This window comes from Arachis ipaensis, chromosome B08 (assembly GCF_000816755.2).
Source record: "Arachis ipaensis cultivar K30076 chromosome B08, Araip1.1, whole genome shotgun sequence".
Lineage (NCBI taxonomy): Eukaryota > Viridiplantae > Streptophyta > Magnoliopsida > Fabales > Fabaceae > Arachis > Arachis ipaensis.
The window spans coordinates 27,038,004-27,052,733 of NC_029792.2; the positions used below are offsets into that span (position 1 = coordinate 27,038,004).

The 14,730-nt window shown below is 36.4% G+C and overlaps 1 protein-coding gene across 2 annotated transcripts in view; it reads right to left on the reverse strand.

Moving 5' to 3' along the window:
• The window catches only part of LOC107613447 (ubiquitin-conjugating enzyme E2 35), an 18,492-nt gene continuing 4,610 nt past the window's right edge, over positions 849-14,730 (reverse strand). The window contains exons 2-9 of one of the 2 annotated variants that reach the window (XM_021109202.1): positions 3,826-3,967; positions 3,389-3,416; positions 3,053-3,139; positions 2,221-2,279; positions 1,669-1,710; positions 1,520-1,593; positions 1,309-1,406; positions 849-1,231 (exon numbers count right to left, since the gene is read on the reverse strand). In XM_021109202.1, coding sequence (XP_020964861.1) covers positions 1,182-1,231; positions 1,309-1,406; positions 1,520-1,593; positions 1,669-1,710; positions 2,221-2,279; positions 3,053-3,139; positions 3,389-3,416; positions 3,826-3,861 — 474 coding nt within the window. In that variant the 5' untranslated portion in view covers positions 3,862-3,967 and the 3' untranslated portion in view covers positions 849-1,181. The remainder of the gene's footprint in view (positions 1,232-1,308; positions 1,407-1,519; positions 1,594-1,668; positions 1,711-2,220; positions 2,280-3,052; positions 3,140-3,388; positions 3,417-3,825; positions 3,968-14,730) is intronic. The other variant, XM_016315446.2, reaches the window with a different exon arrangement.

The following is a 14,730-nucleotide window of genomic DNA, read 5'->3' on the forward strand; positions in this document are numbered from 1 at the left end:
ACTTATCTCTAGAAATATGCCGAGGGACCACTATGAGTGCTCGAAGCTCTATTTGGAAGACTAATATAAAAAAATTGGGATATTAAGGACTACCATGAGTATTCACGCGAATCTCAAGAACTATTATGAAAATTTACTCCATATTCGGTATATGCGTGATCGGATTTAAATAAGTATCAACCAGTGTCATGTTTAAAACATTCGAATAAATATCAATAAGTAGCATGTCCAAAATATATCTGATACACGGACACAACAACTCAATCAAATGTCCGTGCTTATAGATTTTTTAAAACTATAAAGACTTCCAAATTAGTTACACACTTACACCTTTAAAAATCAGCAATTACACATACTCTGACAAACTTAGAGAACGGTTCGTATTTTCATTTTCAATGTTTTTTTTTTTTTAGAATTTTATGAAGAAAACAATAAATAATAAGATTTTATTTTGCTTTTTTTCTTTTTTTCCTAAAATCTTAGAAATCTAAAATGTTAAAAATAAAAAAATATAAAAACATAAACCCCACGCACCCTTAATTCTTTAGGGCTCCAAAACTTTTAAAGGTCAAGTGATTTTAACGATATTAAGCTTAATATTAGAATTATAGAATATAACCCAAACATTATCAACCCAAGTTGTCTAACAAAATTTAACCACGTGAATGTAATCTAAGTAATAAAACTCACTCAGCCCTTATCCACCACTCTTGTACTATCTTTCCATTACTTTCAAGAGCTAAAGTTTCTATCTTCCTTCTGATTCAAATGTGTCTTCCCTTCGGCGTTCAGACACTACTTGACATCGCTGTCACATATTTACGGAACATAAATGCAGAGATATGAAGTGAAACCCAACAACAGCTTATTTAAAAGTTTTGATTTTGATTTTGACTTTAACAATTCCAAATTACTTAACAGTTGAAGTTGGGAGTGTGTTCTAAATTTTGGCAGATAAAAAGATCACATTTATATTAATACAAGCTCCAAGATAAAGGCTTCCACCCGGGGAAGAAAGCAATTAACAGGTAACTGGAAACTATGTATGAGGAACATCAACTCCAAAATAAGTTCAGACATCAATTCCTCCGCGTTCCCATTTCAAATTTGCAGTTACTACCATTACACTTGCACTATTGTTATTTCAGCCTGAAAGTCTCCACCACGTAAATCAGGCACCGCTAGCATATAATCGAGTCCATTCCTTCGCTGCAGAGTAGAATATAATAGGTTTAATAGATTTTACATGCATATAGCACGTTGGATACTGATAATCATACAAGTGAGGGGAAAAGAAAGAAAGAATACCAGTTTCAACAGCCTCGGCCTCGTTACTTTTCCAATGCTTGGCAATGTTCTCAGATAGTGGATCATCTGGGTTTGGTGCACTCAACAGAGCCTGGATACTAAAAGTGGCAACAAAATTGAAATTTATCAGTTACATTTCCCCCAATTTTTCACATTTTCCTCGTCCTAATGTCTATCAAGATGTGTATCGACCATCCTACAAGATGAATACCTCAAGAGTACAGTGCGTATCTGAAGGGCAGGGCTCCACTTATCTTTCAGAATATCAAGACATATCCTGCCAAGCTGCATTAAACATGAACCTGTAAGAAAAATAAGTAATTACAGAAGAAATGGACATGCTAGGGAAGGAAAGTGTACCTTATCGATGTTTGGATGATATATTTTTGTTAGAAACCGAACCTGGACAAAGCAATTCAGTTAGGAATGATTAGACAGACCCTATGTACCATTCTCCTGTGAATTAAACCTTAAGTAGCAAGTAAACAAATTCAAAGGAAAAACTGCAAAACCATACAACTCAGACTAATGGGTATAATTAAATCACCTTAGTGGTATATTTTTCTCAGACCATATAGGAAAATCAACATTCCACATAATGGAGAAAGGAATTCGTGTTCATCAAAGACATTGTATTCAAGAATGTTTCTAAGTTATTATTGCAGTTTCAACAAGGAGCAGGATGAAGAAAAAGACAGAGAATGGAGCATAAGACCATTCAAGTAATTGCATTTCTTTAGGGTCTTATTCAAAACCCATGTTCTTCAAAGGTAAAAATCTTAAAACTGAATACAGCTGATAAATATAGTTTGCATTATCGTTTCTTTTTGGTGAGTGACCATTCAGCAAAAACTAAACATTAACAATAATACAAAAATAGAAAAGCAAAAAAGCAATTAATAAATTGAGTACCTTTGGAGCAGCCATTGGATATTCTTCTGGCAAAAATAGTTCTAACTTGAAAACTCCACCTAATAAATACAAACAATAGGGTAGCATATCAGTTGGTTAAAGGATGCTAGTATTTTACAAAGAAATAAGCTCATCAAACAATCCAGTTGGAACTGGTTAACTGAATCTATAACTTGAGAAGACTGATTAAAAAGAAAGATGGATAACATTGAATTTGTTTGGTCATCAAAATAAGATTTATTAAGAAGGTTGCTATTTTAACTTGTTCTAAATATGTGACCCAGCGCAAGCAGCTAGAAATAAAACATAAAGCAGTTTATTCATGAGATGAGATTCACAACCTATGGAAATTGATAAACATAATGGAAAACTGTGATCATCAAAATAAGGCCTAAATAGTCAGAAACACAGGTGTAGAAAATGACCTAAACATAAGTTAATAAAACAAGACAGATGCACAAAATTTACAATGTATGCTCATTATTCAAATAAGGCTATAATGGGCAGCATCAAATTCCACCTCATCACTCAAATAACCAACATCCTTTCATTAAGTACGCCACATATAGAATAGGACAGTTACCATTCTACCAATATACATATATATTGAGAGTAATATGGAAGAAATTTCATGGACAAAAATGGAACAAGATTTCTTTCAAAGCACGACGAAATTATATTTGGTTGCAAAATAGAAAACATAATTAATTAATTCTAGTCAAACTCAAATGAATACATAATAACACCCGGATCAAATAGACATTTCTATCAAACACAACAGAATCTTATGCAATATAAGGCACAAAGGATGCTGCTAGGCTCATTATACTACCTTCATAGGGTGACTGAGTAGGGCCAAGGATCATCACATTGAAATATCGCATGTTGTCTTCCGAAGGCGAAGCACTAATTCCAGGTGCTGCATCACCAGATCAAAACAAATGAGCCAACAGGTATCAACTTTAGCAGCACATAACAACAAATAATTATATAAAACCTTGAACAGATCACTATCACCAAGGTAACGTTCAACTCACACCATCACACAAATTAAACAAGTACTACCAATTTAACTTAGGGTAAGAGCTTTCAAATCACTACACACTAGAGGGGAAACTTCAAATTATGCATGCAACCACGATAATGGAGCTGAGAAATGAGAAGTTACCTGGCTCACTGAGCAAACGCTGCGTTTCCTGTTGAGATCAAAGAGCCAGAGAGAGAGAGTGATCAAAACAATCCACAAAAATCCAATAACTAAAATCTTAAGGGAAAAAATGAAGAAGAAAGAATCCTAACTAAAATTCGATTCAAGCTAAGATCAGAAGGAAAAAAAAAAAGGGCTTTCGTAATTGAAACCCCAATTCACCATTGAACACTTTCAAAGTTTCATAATTCTTTTTTCTTTTTGTGGTCATCATCACTGAAGTTGAGCTACGTAAGGTGAAAAAGGAAGGGATTTGATCTTAGCCCAGAACGGATGATGTAGTTGGTGGTTCAATCAGGTTCATGGGTCACGAAAGACAGGGTTTTCAAGAATATTGAGGTATTTTTATGGATCAGAGAAATTGAAGTGGGGATCTAAAAGAGATAACGGGTACGAACCTTGATGATTCTTCGAGGGAGGTTGCTGTTCGCCATTTTTGGAGGGTCGATTGCAAAACACGCAATAGGGTTTTGAGTCTCGGAGAAAAAGAAAGAGAGAAAGAGAGGAACACACAAAGAAAAAAAGAAATGAGAGAGAGAGTGCTTTCTCCCACTAACACTAAAAGGGAGCTCCACGAGATGGATTTTATTCTCCACGTATTTTATATGGACGATATATTGATAATATTGTCATTTTCTTTTGGACAAAAAATTAGAATAAGCCAAATTGAAATTCGTTTCACTAATGAGCTAGGAGCTATATATATGTAATTCGAACCAGCTCGGTTCGAATTAGATTTCTTAGTAAATCGAACCAGCCAAATTCGAATTAGGTTGATAAAAAGTTGGTTGTAATTCGAACCAGCAAGGTTCGAACTCCGTCTCCACGTAAATCGAACTAGCTTAGTTCGAATTATAGGTAAGTAAAGTCTTCAAGTAATTCGAACCACCCTGGTTCGAATTACACTTATGCTGGGTTCTTAATAATTCGAACCACTCTGGTTCGAATTACTAGTGATTCGGCTATATAAGGAGTTCGAGTCAGCCTCATTGAACCATTCTCACCTTCCCCTACCCCACCAAATCTCAGAGAAAACGACCCAGATTCTCTCCGACGAAGACCTGAACGGAATACTCTGCTGATGGGGGACGATCCGGCACGGTTATATCGCTTGGACGGAGTCGCCCATATAGCTGGGGTCATCAACGAGGAGGTTAGTACGGAAACAACTTTGTTCTACCGGTACATGTGACTTAGTGGTTTTGCATGCGGGTTAGATGGTGGTTTAGTTGGTGGTTTATGTTAGTGGTTTATGTTAGTGGTTTCCGTTAATGGTTTATGTTAGTGGTTTCTGTTAGTGGTTTACGTTAGTGGTTTATGTTGGTGGTTTATCTTAGTGGTTTATGTAAGTGGTTTACGTTAACGGTTTATGTTAGTGGTTTATGTTAGTGGTTTACGTTAGTGGTTTATGTTAGTGGTTTATGTTGGTGGTTTATGTTAGTGGTTTATGTTGGTGGTTTATCTCAGTGGTTTATGTAAGTGGTTTACGTTAGCGGTTTATGTTAGTGGTTTATCTTAGAGGTTGACGTTAGTGGTTTATGTTAGTGGTTTATGTTAGCGGTTTAGTTGTGGTTGTTTTATGTTAGATCTTTCATGTCAGTGGTTTATGCTGGTTTCTTATGTTAGTTGTTTATGCAAGTGGTTCTCGTTCTTGGATTTTTAAGCGGTCATATTTAGTACGATTTTTTGGTTTATGAATTATCGTGTTGATTATGTTTGTCACTGGTAATTAAGTTGGTTCTAATAATGCGGTTCATTTCTTTCGCAGCCTCAGCAATGCATCAGGAGCATGCGGCGGCAGTAGGGCATGCTTCTCGATGACAGATACGTTCCGTACCTGCAGATGGCCGGGTCTTCAGACCGCAGAATATCAAACCAGTAATCAAACTCAACCTCGGTCTTTGCATATGCCGCATTCACTAGAAGCCTCCGTGCGTCTTTGCCTTTGAAGGTCAGGGCAAAATTAGCCGCTACGTGTCGAATGCAGAATGCACGGTACGCAGCTGGAGGTAACCAACCCCCATCAGGAGCCTCAAGCGCAGCCTTGATGCCGTTATGCCTGTCCGATATAACCAGCAGACCTGGCTATGGTGTCACGTGCTGTCGAAGGTGGGAGAGAAAGAATTTCCAGGACTCCGCATTCTCACCCTCTACTAGTGCGAACGCCACAAGTAGAATGTTCGAGTTCTCGTCCTGTGCAATCGCGATGAGCAACATTCCCCCATACTTCCCATACAAATGTGTGCCGTCGATGCTGACTAGCAGCTTGCAATGACGGAATGCTTCGATGCACGGAGGAAACATCCAGAAAAGTCTGTGAAAATACGCTTGAGTCTCGTCCACCTGTCCTCCAACTCGAACGGGGCTCGTTTTTAGGATTGCAACAGATCCAGGCATAGTCAGCTGGATTTCCAACACCCACCTAGGAAGCTCGTTGTATGACTCATCCCAGTCACCGTAGATGACGGCAACAGCCTTCTGCTTCGCCATCCAGACCCTCCTGTAAGTCGGCCTAAACCCAAACTGTGCTGCCGTGGCATTGAGGAGCACCTTGATGCTGACGGATGCATCAGCCCTAACTATTGGCATAATGAACGCCGATATCACATGATAATCCAAACTCCTATGGTCACTCGAGATGGAAGTGGCAAGACAAGTGTGAGGTCCATTGTACCGTTTGACCTCCCAAATGCCCTTGCGCTGCCGGAGACTCAGTCGAATCAACCATGTGCACCCATTCCCAAACTCTGAACACTTGCCCACATACCGGCGATAATCATACTCCACTACCTTGTACTGTACCCCTCGCCGGATGCTGTAAGTCTTCACACTTAACAGGGCCTCATCTTTATCCTGAAATTACTGACCAACCTGAAATTCCGTCAGACCAGCAGTTCCTTCCGCGTCTCTAGCTCCAAATCCAACAGAGTGCCCAGAAACCCCCTCCTGCCTCATGGCATCCAAGTCCAAGGCGGAAAAATGTGGTGGATACTGCTGTGTCCCAGAGGTAGACCTACCTACCGCCAATGTAGGTTCACTCACTCCAATATCATCCCCGCTGTCATCGTCAATCATATCCGGCCCGACGTCATCCTCCTCTGCATCACCCAACAATCCGTCTCGAACGCCAAGCGGTGCAACGCCCTGTAGAGCGTTCGGCAAAATATCAAATGCTCCTACCGCGTCACCCCCAGTGGCATTGAGATCAGCAGCAAAAGACGGGGACGCGACTGGTTGGACCAGTTGCTCGTACACAGGGACAGAGGTAGAAGCAACGGCAGGCCTTGAACTAGAACCTCTGCCGTGGCTAAAGTGGTGGTATTCCGGTTCAAACCCCCTGAGCTGGATACCACATCAAGCAGCTTTGCCAACAATTCTGGTGTCCTCACCTCCAGAAACTGTCGCCGACAAAGAAACATGACTTGTAGATCCTCGTCACTACTGATCGTGAAACAATCATACTTCACGGTATCATGGAGGACCGTCACTAGAATGCGATAGTAAAACTTCTTTACCCGCTTCGCACCTTCCTGACCAAGTTTCATCAGCACAGATGTAACAAGGTCATCATAGCTCGTCGTAGGACTCACGACAATACATAGAGGATCCTTATCTGTGAACTTCACACCGGAACGAGTTTTCCTCTTGATGGATCCTCTGTGGTGAACCAAAACAGCAAAACTCTCCTCACTAGCCATATTACACCCTCTAATGATAGCAACTCACGTATACAACCATATATATACTGCTATGTCTCCAACTAATTCGAACCGGTCTTCATCGAATTAGGCAACGTGTAATTCGAACTAGCCTGGTTCGAATTACTTCATGCTCATTCTCTCCCCATAATTCGAACCACAGTGGTTCGAATTACTTGCTTTGCGAGTTCGAACCTTCCTGGTTCGATTTATTTGGACACGTTTGCTTGTAATTCGAACTGCATTGGTTCGAATTATTCATGCATGCAGTTCGAACCGGCCTGGTTCGATTTATATAAATATATGCTTTGGTTTATTGCCGAAACGATTTTGGTTTTGGCTTATATACGTCAATTCGGCCTGGCATTGGTTGATATTGGTTTTTTGCCCTTTTTTTTATAATATCACTCTATACACTAGCGGCTCAACAGGCACTAACGTGCCTGTTCAACCGTTTTTCTATTGTTTTTAAGAAATTAAGTGCCTGTTGAGCCGCTTTTCTATTATTTTTAAGAAATTAATTTTATTTTTTGTTAATGTATCATTCACTTTTTAAATTTATTAGATAAGTATTTTTTTATTTTAATGTTGATGTGGCTTTATTTATATCATATTTTATTAAAATTAAAATTAACTATAAACCAAAATATAATTAAAAAAAATAATAATAACGTTATTCTGATTCAAAAAGAGTATATATAAACCAAAATACATGTTAGTTATATTTTTATTTAAATGTCATGGATACTCATATTTGTCTTCTTCTTTTTTAAATGGTAGACCAAAATATGAATCTAAATATGAAGAGGTCTTCATTTTTTTATAAATAGTGGAAAAATAGAATAAATGAGAATGCTTATTTTTTTTTGTTTTTAAATATCAATATATAAGAATAATTAATAAACAAAATAGGAGAGTATAAAAATTGTGTATCTGAAAAAAAATCTTTCGTAATTCATCATATATCTTCTTATCAATAACTTTTTAGTCTTAAAAAACCGCCAGATTTACTGACTATAAAAATAAATATATAAACCCTTCAAGATTATTCAATGAAAAATTATGTGTAACAAAATCAAAATAAAAATTTAAAAATATTATTTACAAATTAACTATTTTTAAGAGTTATTAAGTTTAATTATTTATTTTTAATTAGTATTTAATTTGAAGCCCAAATAAAAATTTATATTCAAAGTACTCTCTATCTTCATGCATAATTTCAATTGTTAAAAAATATTTTATTTTTTTAATTTTATATTTAATTTTTTAAATTAACTTTAATTTTATTATTTTTTTAAAATTATTATTTTATATTTTTATTATATCCCTTACTATATCAAACACTATTCTCTCTTGCTATTATTCTCTATATGATAAATACAATACTTTACATAATTAAATATCAAATCTAGTACTCTAAATAATTAATTATTTAGACAATTAGTATACTAATATTCTAAGAAACACTTGATAGGTGTGATTTTCTTGGATGCATTATATACCAATTAAATAACTAAGCCAATATGTCAAACAAATAATATTGTAAAAGACAAAATTAATAAATTTTTTTTGTAATATAATTTATTTATTTTAGTTTAATTTAAAAAATTTATATACTCAAATTTTAAATACAATATTCTAAGTAATCAAGTATTTTAGAAAATTAAAAAAAATTATCCCATTAAAAGCAATTTAAAAAGAAAAATGTTAAAAAAATATTTATAAAATTTTTCATCCCATCGTTGATAAATAGTTAAATACAAACATGTCAAAAAAATAAATAAAATGTACATATAAAAGGTAAAAAAACGGTTGTTTTTGTCAAATCAAATTAACGAGAGAAAAAGACATAACGCTATTTATCTACATAAAAAATTGGTAACAAATTAAAAAAATAAAAAATAGATTAAAAATATAAATTGAGTAAGTAAATTAGAAAATAAAATTGTAACCGCAGTGGAAAAAGATAAAGGAGGATGATGGAGGCAATTCAATTGAGAATGTTAAAGAAAGGAAAAGAAAAATATAAAAAAAAATACAAAAATGATAATTTCTTTTTAAGAAACTACAACAAAAGCTCTAATAAAATAATTAGAGTGAAGTTACAGAGTACATTGTACTCAGAACACGATACAAACTAAAACTAAAATAAAACTAAATAAAATATAATTTAAATAAATATCACAAAATATAATAAAATTTACCAAAAATTCCTTATCACTACTATTGATAATAATTGAACACTTCTTTCATCATAAATTATTCTTTTGTTCTTTTCGTATATGCTTCTAAAACCAACATTTATCATAGTCATAGTCTATTTTAGGAAGTTGTCTAAAAAATTATTCAAAAGGTAAAAATGTTAGAGTTGAGTAAGAGAAGTAAAGAAAATTAAAGAAATGATAAAAAAATAGATTATTTAAGTGTAGGATTGAGAAAGAAGTTACGTGTGAATTTTGTTTTGTAACTGGTAGTGAAATACATAACTGTAAAATTAGTTTTGGATTATGTTGGCACTTAGCAGAGTTAAAATAGGAAAGAAAATTGGACACCAAATTTGAGGTATTCGCATTATATATTGTTATAGATGATTTTTTTAAATAAATAATTTAAATATTTTATTTATCGTATAAATAATTTACTAATTTAGACATAATTTATCATTTTGTGTACTATTATTTATTTTATTTATAATGTAACGATTTAACTATGAATATAATGGAGCTTATGTTATAAATGAGATATGTCTATAGTTAAATTGTTAACACCGTAAATAAAATAATAGCAAATGACACCCATATATGTAATTTATTGGTTAAAAAATTCGGATATGAAAATAGAATGAGTGTTATACCTTAACATGATAATTTTTTGTGTTTTTTAAAACTATGGGAGGTACACAAATCGGACTATCCGATTTATGTTTAAAAAATTTTAAAATTTGGAGTACACAAATCGGACCCAACGATTTGTGTTAAAAAATTAAAAAATTTTGGAGTATAAAAATCGGACGGTCCGATTATAAAAATCGGACGGTCCGATTTGTGTACCTAAAAATCGGACAGTCCGATTTTTGTACCTCTTAAAAATTGAATTGTCTGATTTGTACTACGTATATTAAATCATCTCATATTTTAAAAAAATATCACAGTAGATCACAATTTAAAAAAATATCATTATTAATTTAATATTAAAAATAAAAAAGTGCAATTTATCCTCAGTCTTAAATTTTTTTTGTTTTGGGATGCACGGTCGAACGACATCATCTAGTTGGAGCAATAAATTTTGAGATTAGTATTGTTATTTTTTTAATAAAAAATATATTATTAGAGTAATTTTGATTAGTTTTATTGTAATATATATGACTAGAGTGACTGGTGTGATATAAATATATCTTAGTTTTGTAGCTGTTGATATCTATTTTTAAGAACTTGTTTTACTATTAATGAACATTAGGATTTTTTAAAGAAGTTTTTTAAATTTCTCTCATCGATACTACTAATTTATACCTAACTCTTTTAACCCCTTTGTTCTATTAGCATTCATACTCGTTAAGATAAGACTCTTTAACTTAGATATATAATCCAAATACAATCCCTTCATCAATGTTTTTTATGTGAAAATTAGGATAGACACTCATAAAGATATACTCACTACTAGACGTTTTTACTAAACTTATTAAAAAATGAAGAAGAAAGATTGAAATATTTGTGAGGTAGGCTACTATTTGCAGCTTCTTATATAGCTGATCAAAATTTGTCTTACTATATCTTTGTTACAATGTAAACTATCTCGTTTATATTGTGCACAATATAAACGAGATATAATGTTTAACATGTACGTTTTTAGGTATCCTGCTTGCACCCATTTTATAGGTTTAAATTTTTTGTCTTATTTTGCTTAAAGTGTAAATGAAATATAGTCATACTTAAATCGTTTATATTGTAAATGAAATAAATAATAGTACACAAATTAGTAAATTGTATTCAAATTACTATATCCGTAAATAAAATATTTAAATTATTTATTAAAAAAATCTATATATATATATATATATAAAATATTTTGTGTATTTTATATTTGTATAAATAAAAAACATAACATTACTAAAATGAAAATAAAAATATCCATTTTCTACTTATATATGAAATTAATGTCTTAACTCTTGAGAAGTTTTTTAAATAAATAAAATAAAAGTGTTATTTATCAATATACGCAAATGTTCGGTTGCTTGAAAGAATGGCAGATCGGGTGAAGTCGAGGCTGGAGCAATTGGATGTGAGAGGATCTGGACCTGGGCGCGAACTTCGGGAGTGAGACAATCGTCCGAGTTATCGGTGGGTCGGCGGGTGGGACCACCTGCAAGGATACTCCGATGCCAAAGTTAGTGTCTGTACAAAGAGTCAACTAATTATGGTAGAAAGGTGACGTACCTCCGAGGAGGGGTAGGTCCCTCCCCATTTATACTCCACACTCAGGTGGGCCCTTCTCTTGGGCCCATCTGCCTGGAAGCTTCTACTAGCTATCTAGGCCTTCTCAACAGGACGTGAGGTGGCACGCGGGTCACCTTTACATGTGGGTCAAATACCCACCAGGTCGGTGATCCGTATGTGAACCCGAGATCCTCGTTGGATTGGGTCAAAACAGTGCTCCCAACGCACCACACCATGAAGCCTGGAACTCGTGGTTGGTGCGTTTGAGTAGCCTATGCCCGTTCGAATCGAGCCTTGTTCAACCCAGGAGCCCGTCGATGGAGTTCGTGCCTCCAATGCGCATGAGATGCCCCCATCCCTTGCTTGGGACGTTGCTACGATTTTCATGTTGAGAGAATTTAATGCTCTTTATGATTGATTTGAAAGCAGGGGGAAAAGTTAGTTTTGCCCCTACCTTTTCGTGCTCCCCTAACGATTATCATTTTGCACCCTTTGCTTTTTATCTTCATAACTCCTATTTCGCCTTTCACTTCTCAAACTTCCACATTCTCCCTTGCTATCTCCATTTCTAGATTCTCATTTGACTTACTGTAAGGCTTACTACATCTTCCTACGTTCACCCTCCCTTCATCAATCCTTTTTGCATTATCTTCTGGTAAGTGATTCTCTTGTACCTGCCTCATTTTTCTCTCGTTGTTGATTGCTATGTTTTTATCTTTTTGGCTTCTTGCTTGATTCTAATTTTGCGTAGACTAGTGTTGCCATTGTTAGATAGTTCTTAGGGGGTACCATAGACATCTTTTTCCTGGATTTAAGTCTTAAAGTAGTGCAATAGTGTAGAGTAGTAATGTAGCAGAATATAGTTCCATCTTTTCGTTTCCTTCCAAGTTTTCGACTTTCCGAGTTAACTTAAGTGGTGTCCTCATTGTAGGTATGGCGCAGCAACCTGCGGCACGCAATGTTGTGGATCGCTACGTTTGGGTTACCTCTGACATGAAAGACACGGCTTCTTGGGTAACCCGAGAGGAACTACAGGAGCTTTGCGACTCCGAGGCCTTGTGTGGAGAGGGCCCGGAAGAAGCGAATTACCAGGTTTTCGTCCCGTGTGAACGAGAGCGCATCTGTCACTTGAACATGGCGTCTCCACGGGTAGTTGATGGGATGTGGGTGTACAAACCAATGTTCACCATGCTAGGTTTCGTCTTTCCTTCTCTCCTTTCATCATCTCCCTTCTAAACCGTTGTGATGTCGTCCCGTCGCAACTTCATCCAAACAGCGGGGCAACCATCTGTACTTTTTAGATGGTCTATGAATATCTGGAGATTCCGACTTCTGTGAACGTGTTTTTATATCTTTTCTTACTCACTAACCCCACCTGAGAAAGAAAGCACAAGAAAGGCTACCCCTTCCTTCCGAGATGTACAAAATAGACGAATTTTTGGCCTTTTTGAAGATTATTTCCATGGTTTCAAAACCAAGTACTTCAAAGTCAGACTGGCTCCAAGTTACCACCCCTTTTGGCTTATCCTCGAGGGCGAAAGGTGGATCCCAACTTATTGGAGCTTTGGTGTCGGCTCTGACTATTTAGTAAAATTGTCCTATGAATGGTTGAGTCTAGAGAACCGTCATATCACAGACATCTTTTTGGCAGTCTTTGGCTCGAAAAATCTTAACCCCCATTTGCTAATGGGTGACCGGGAGTCCGGTCACGAGTGCGTAGGTAAAATTTTGAATTTCATCATTATTTAGGCCCTTGGGCCTCCCGATCTATTTTACTTGCTTTGGAACTTTGCGTTTTCCTGACTTCTTAACTGCTTTTCCCTTTTTCTTGTAGTTGTCATGGCTGCCGGAAACACCACAATGGTTAACTTGATGTCCCACTTCTTCCCCTCAAAAGACAGTGATGATGATACTTCGACAACCCCTTCAGCGGAGCTTAGGCCTAAAACTGCTGGTGAGGGGAGTGGTCAGATCGTCGGCGAAGGCCATGAATAACCCCATCCCTTTGCCAACTCCCCACCCGAGGACCCGCCAGAGAGCCTTGTTGCTGACGAGCCGGTACATGGTCATGAAGCGGGGTCGAAGATGATGGAGATGATCGCGAGCTGATCATCATCACCAACCCCAAGAAAAGGAAGACAACCTCCGGCTCCAGCAAAACTCTAACTATTATGGAGAAAATTTTTGACGTCAGTCGTTTCATCGACTCCCGGCTTCTCCCAGGCACAGAGGGAAGAGGACCTCGCCGCCCAGGCAAGGTGGACTTACCGCAGTCTCCTCTGGGAAGCTGCTATCACGAGAAAAGTAGAATCCGTGTTGGCTCAAAGCCAACTTGCGGAAGGTAAACTTAGTGCTACCCAGAAAGATATTGCCCGGCTGAAGGCCCAAGAGGAGTCGCTTAAAACCCACTTGCCGAAGAAGAGAAAAAATCAAGGAAAGCGCCGCTGAAATCAACCGTCTGGTGGAGCACGACCTCTCTTTCTCCAGCCAACTTAATAGCACTCGAAGTCAGGCCACTGTTGCGGAGGCAAATGCAAAGGAACTGAAGGAGAAGGTTGCCGAGGTCACAAGGTCAGCCGAGGCCGCCTAGAAGAGAGGCCCTAAATTTGAAGAAGAAAAACAAGGAAATTGTGAGGGATGACCAAAAGGTAGTCAAGGCTGCTGAGGAGGGGATTAAAACTTAGGTCTCTATTCTTGCTCCCAACCTTAACACTTCACTAATTGGAGCCTTCAATATGGTTCAAGATGGGAGGACTGTGGACATCCTGAAATAGTGAGGCTCTCTTTGTAAAAATGACTTATACTTTTGTATTTTGACTTATTGGGCCGATGGTATGCCCCCGACTTGTAAGTTTGAAACAATTGCACTTTTATCGTTGTTAAGTAGTTGCCGTGACTCGTGGTGCTATTGACCTTAGATCGTTAACTAGCTAATGTGATGCCTTTTTTAAACTACTGATTTTGTTCATAGAATGTTTTGGCTGTTTTACTTATTGCTTCTTTGCTTGGCTGTCAGGCCGTAAGCCGCTATGCGTTGGATATCCGTTAGTTGCAATTGTTTTGGCTCCCGTGGTGATCAGTCTTAGGTTTCCGTTAAACCAATGATAAACCAGAAGTATAATAAGAATAATGTAAATTAATTATTTAAGTTTTCAATAGTAGGCCTCATTAA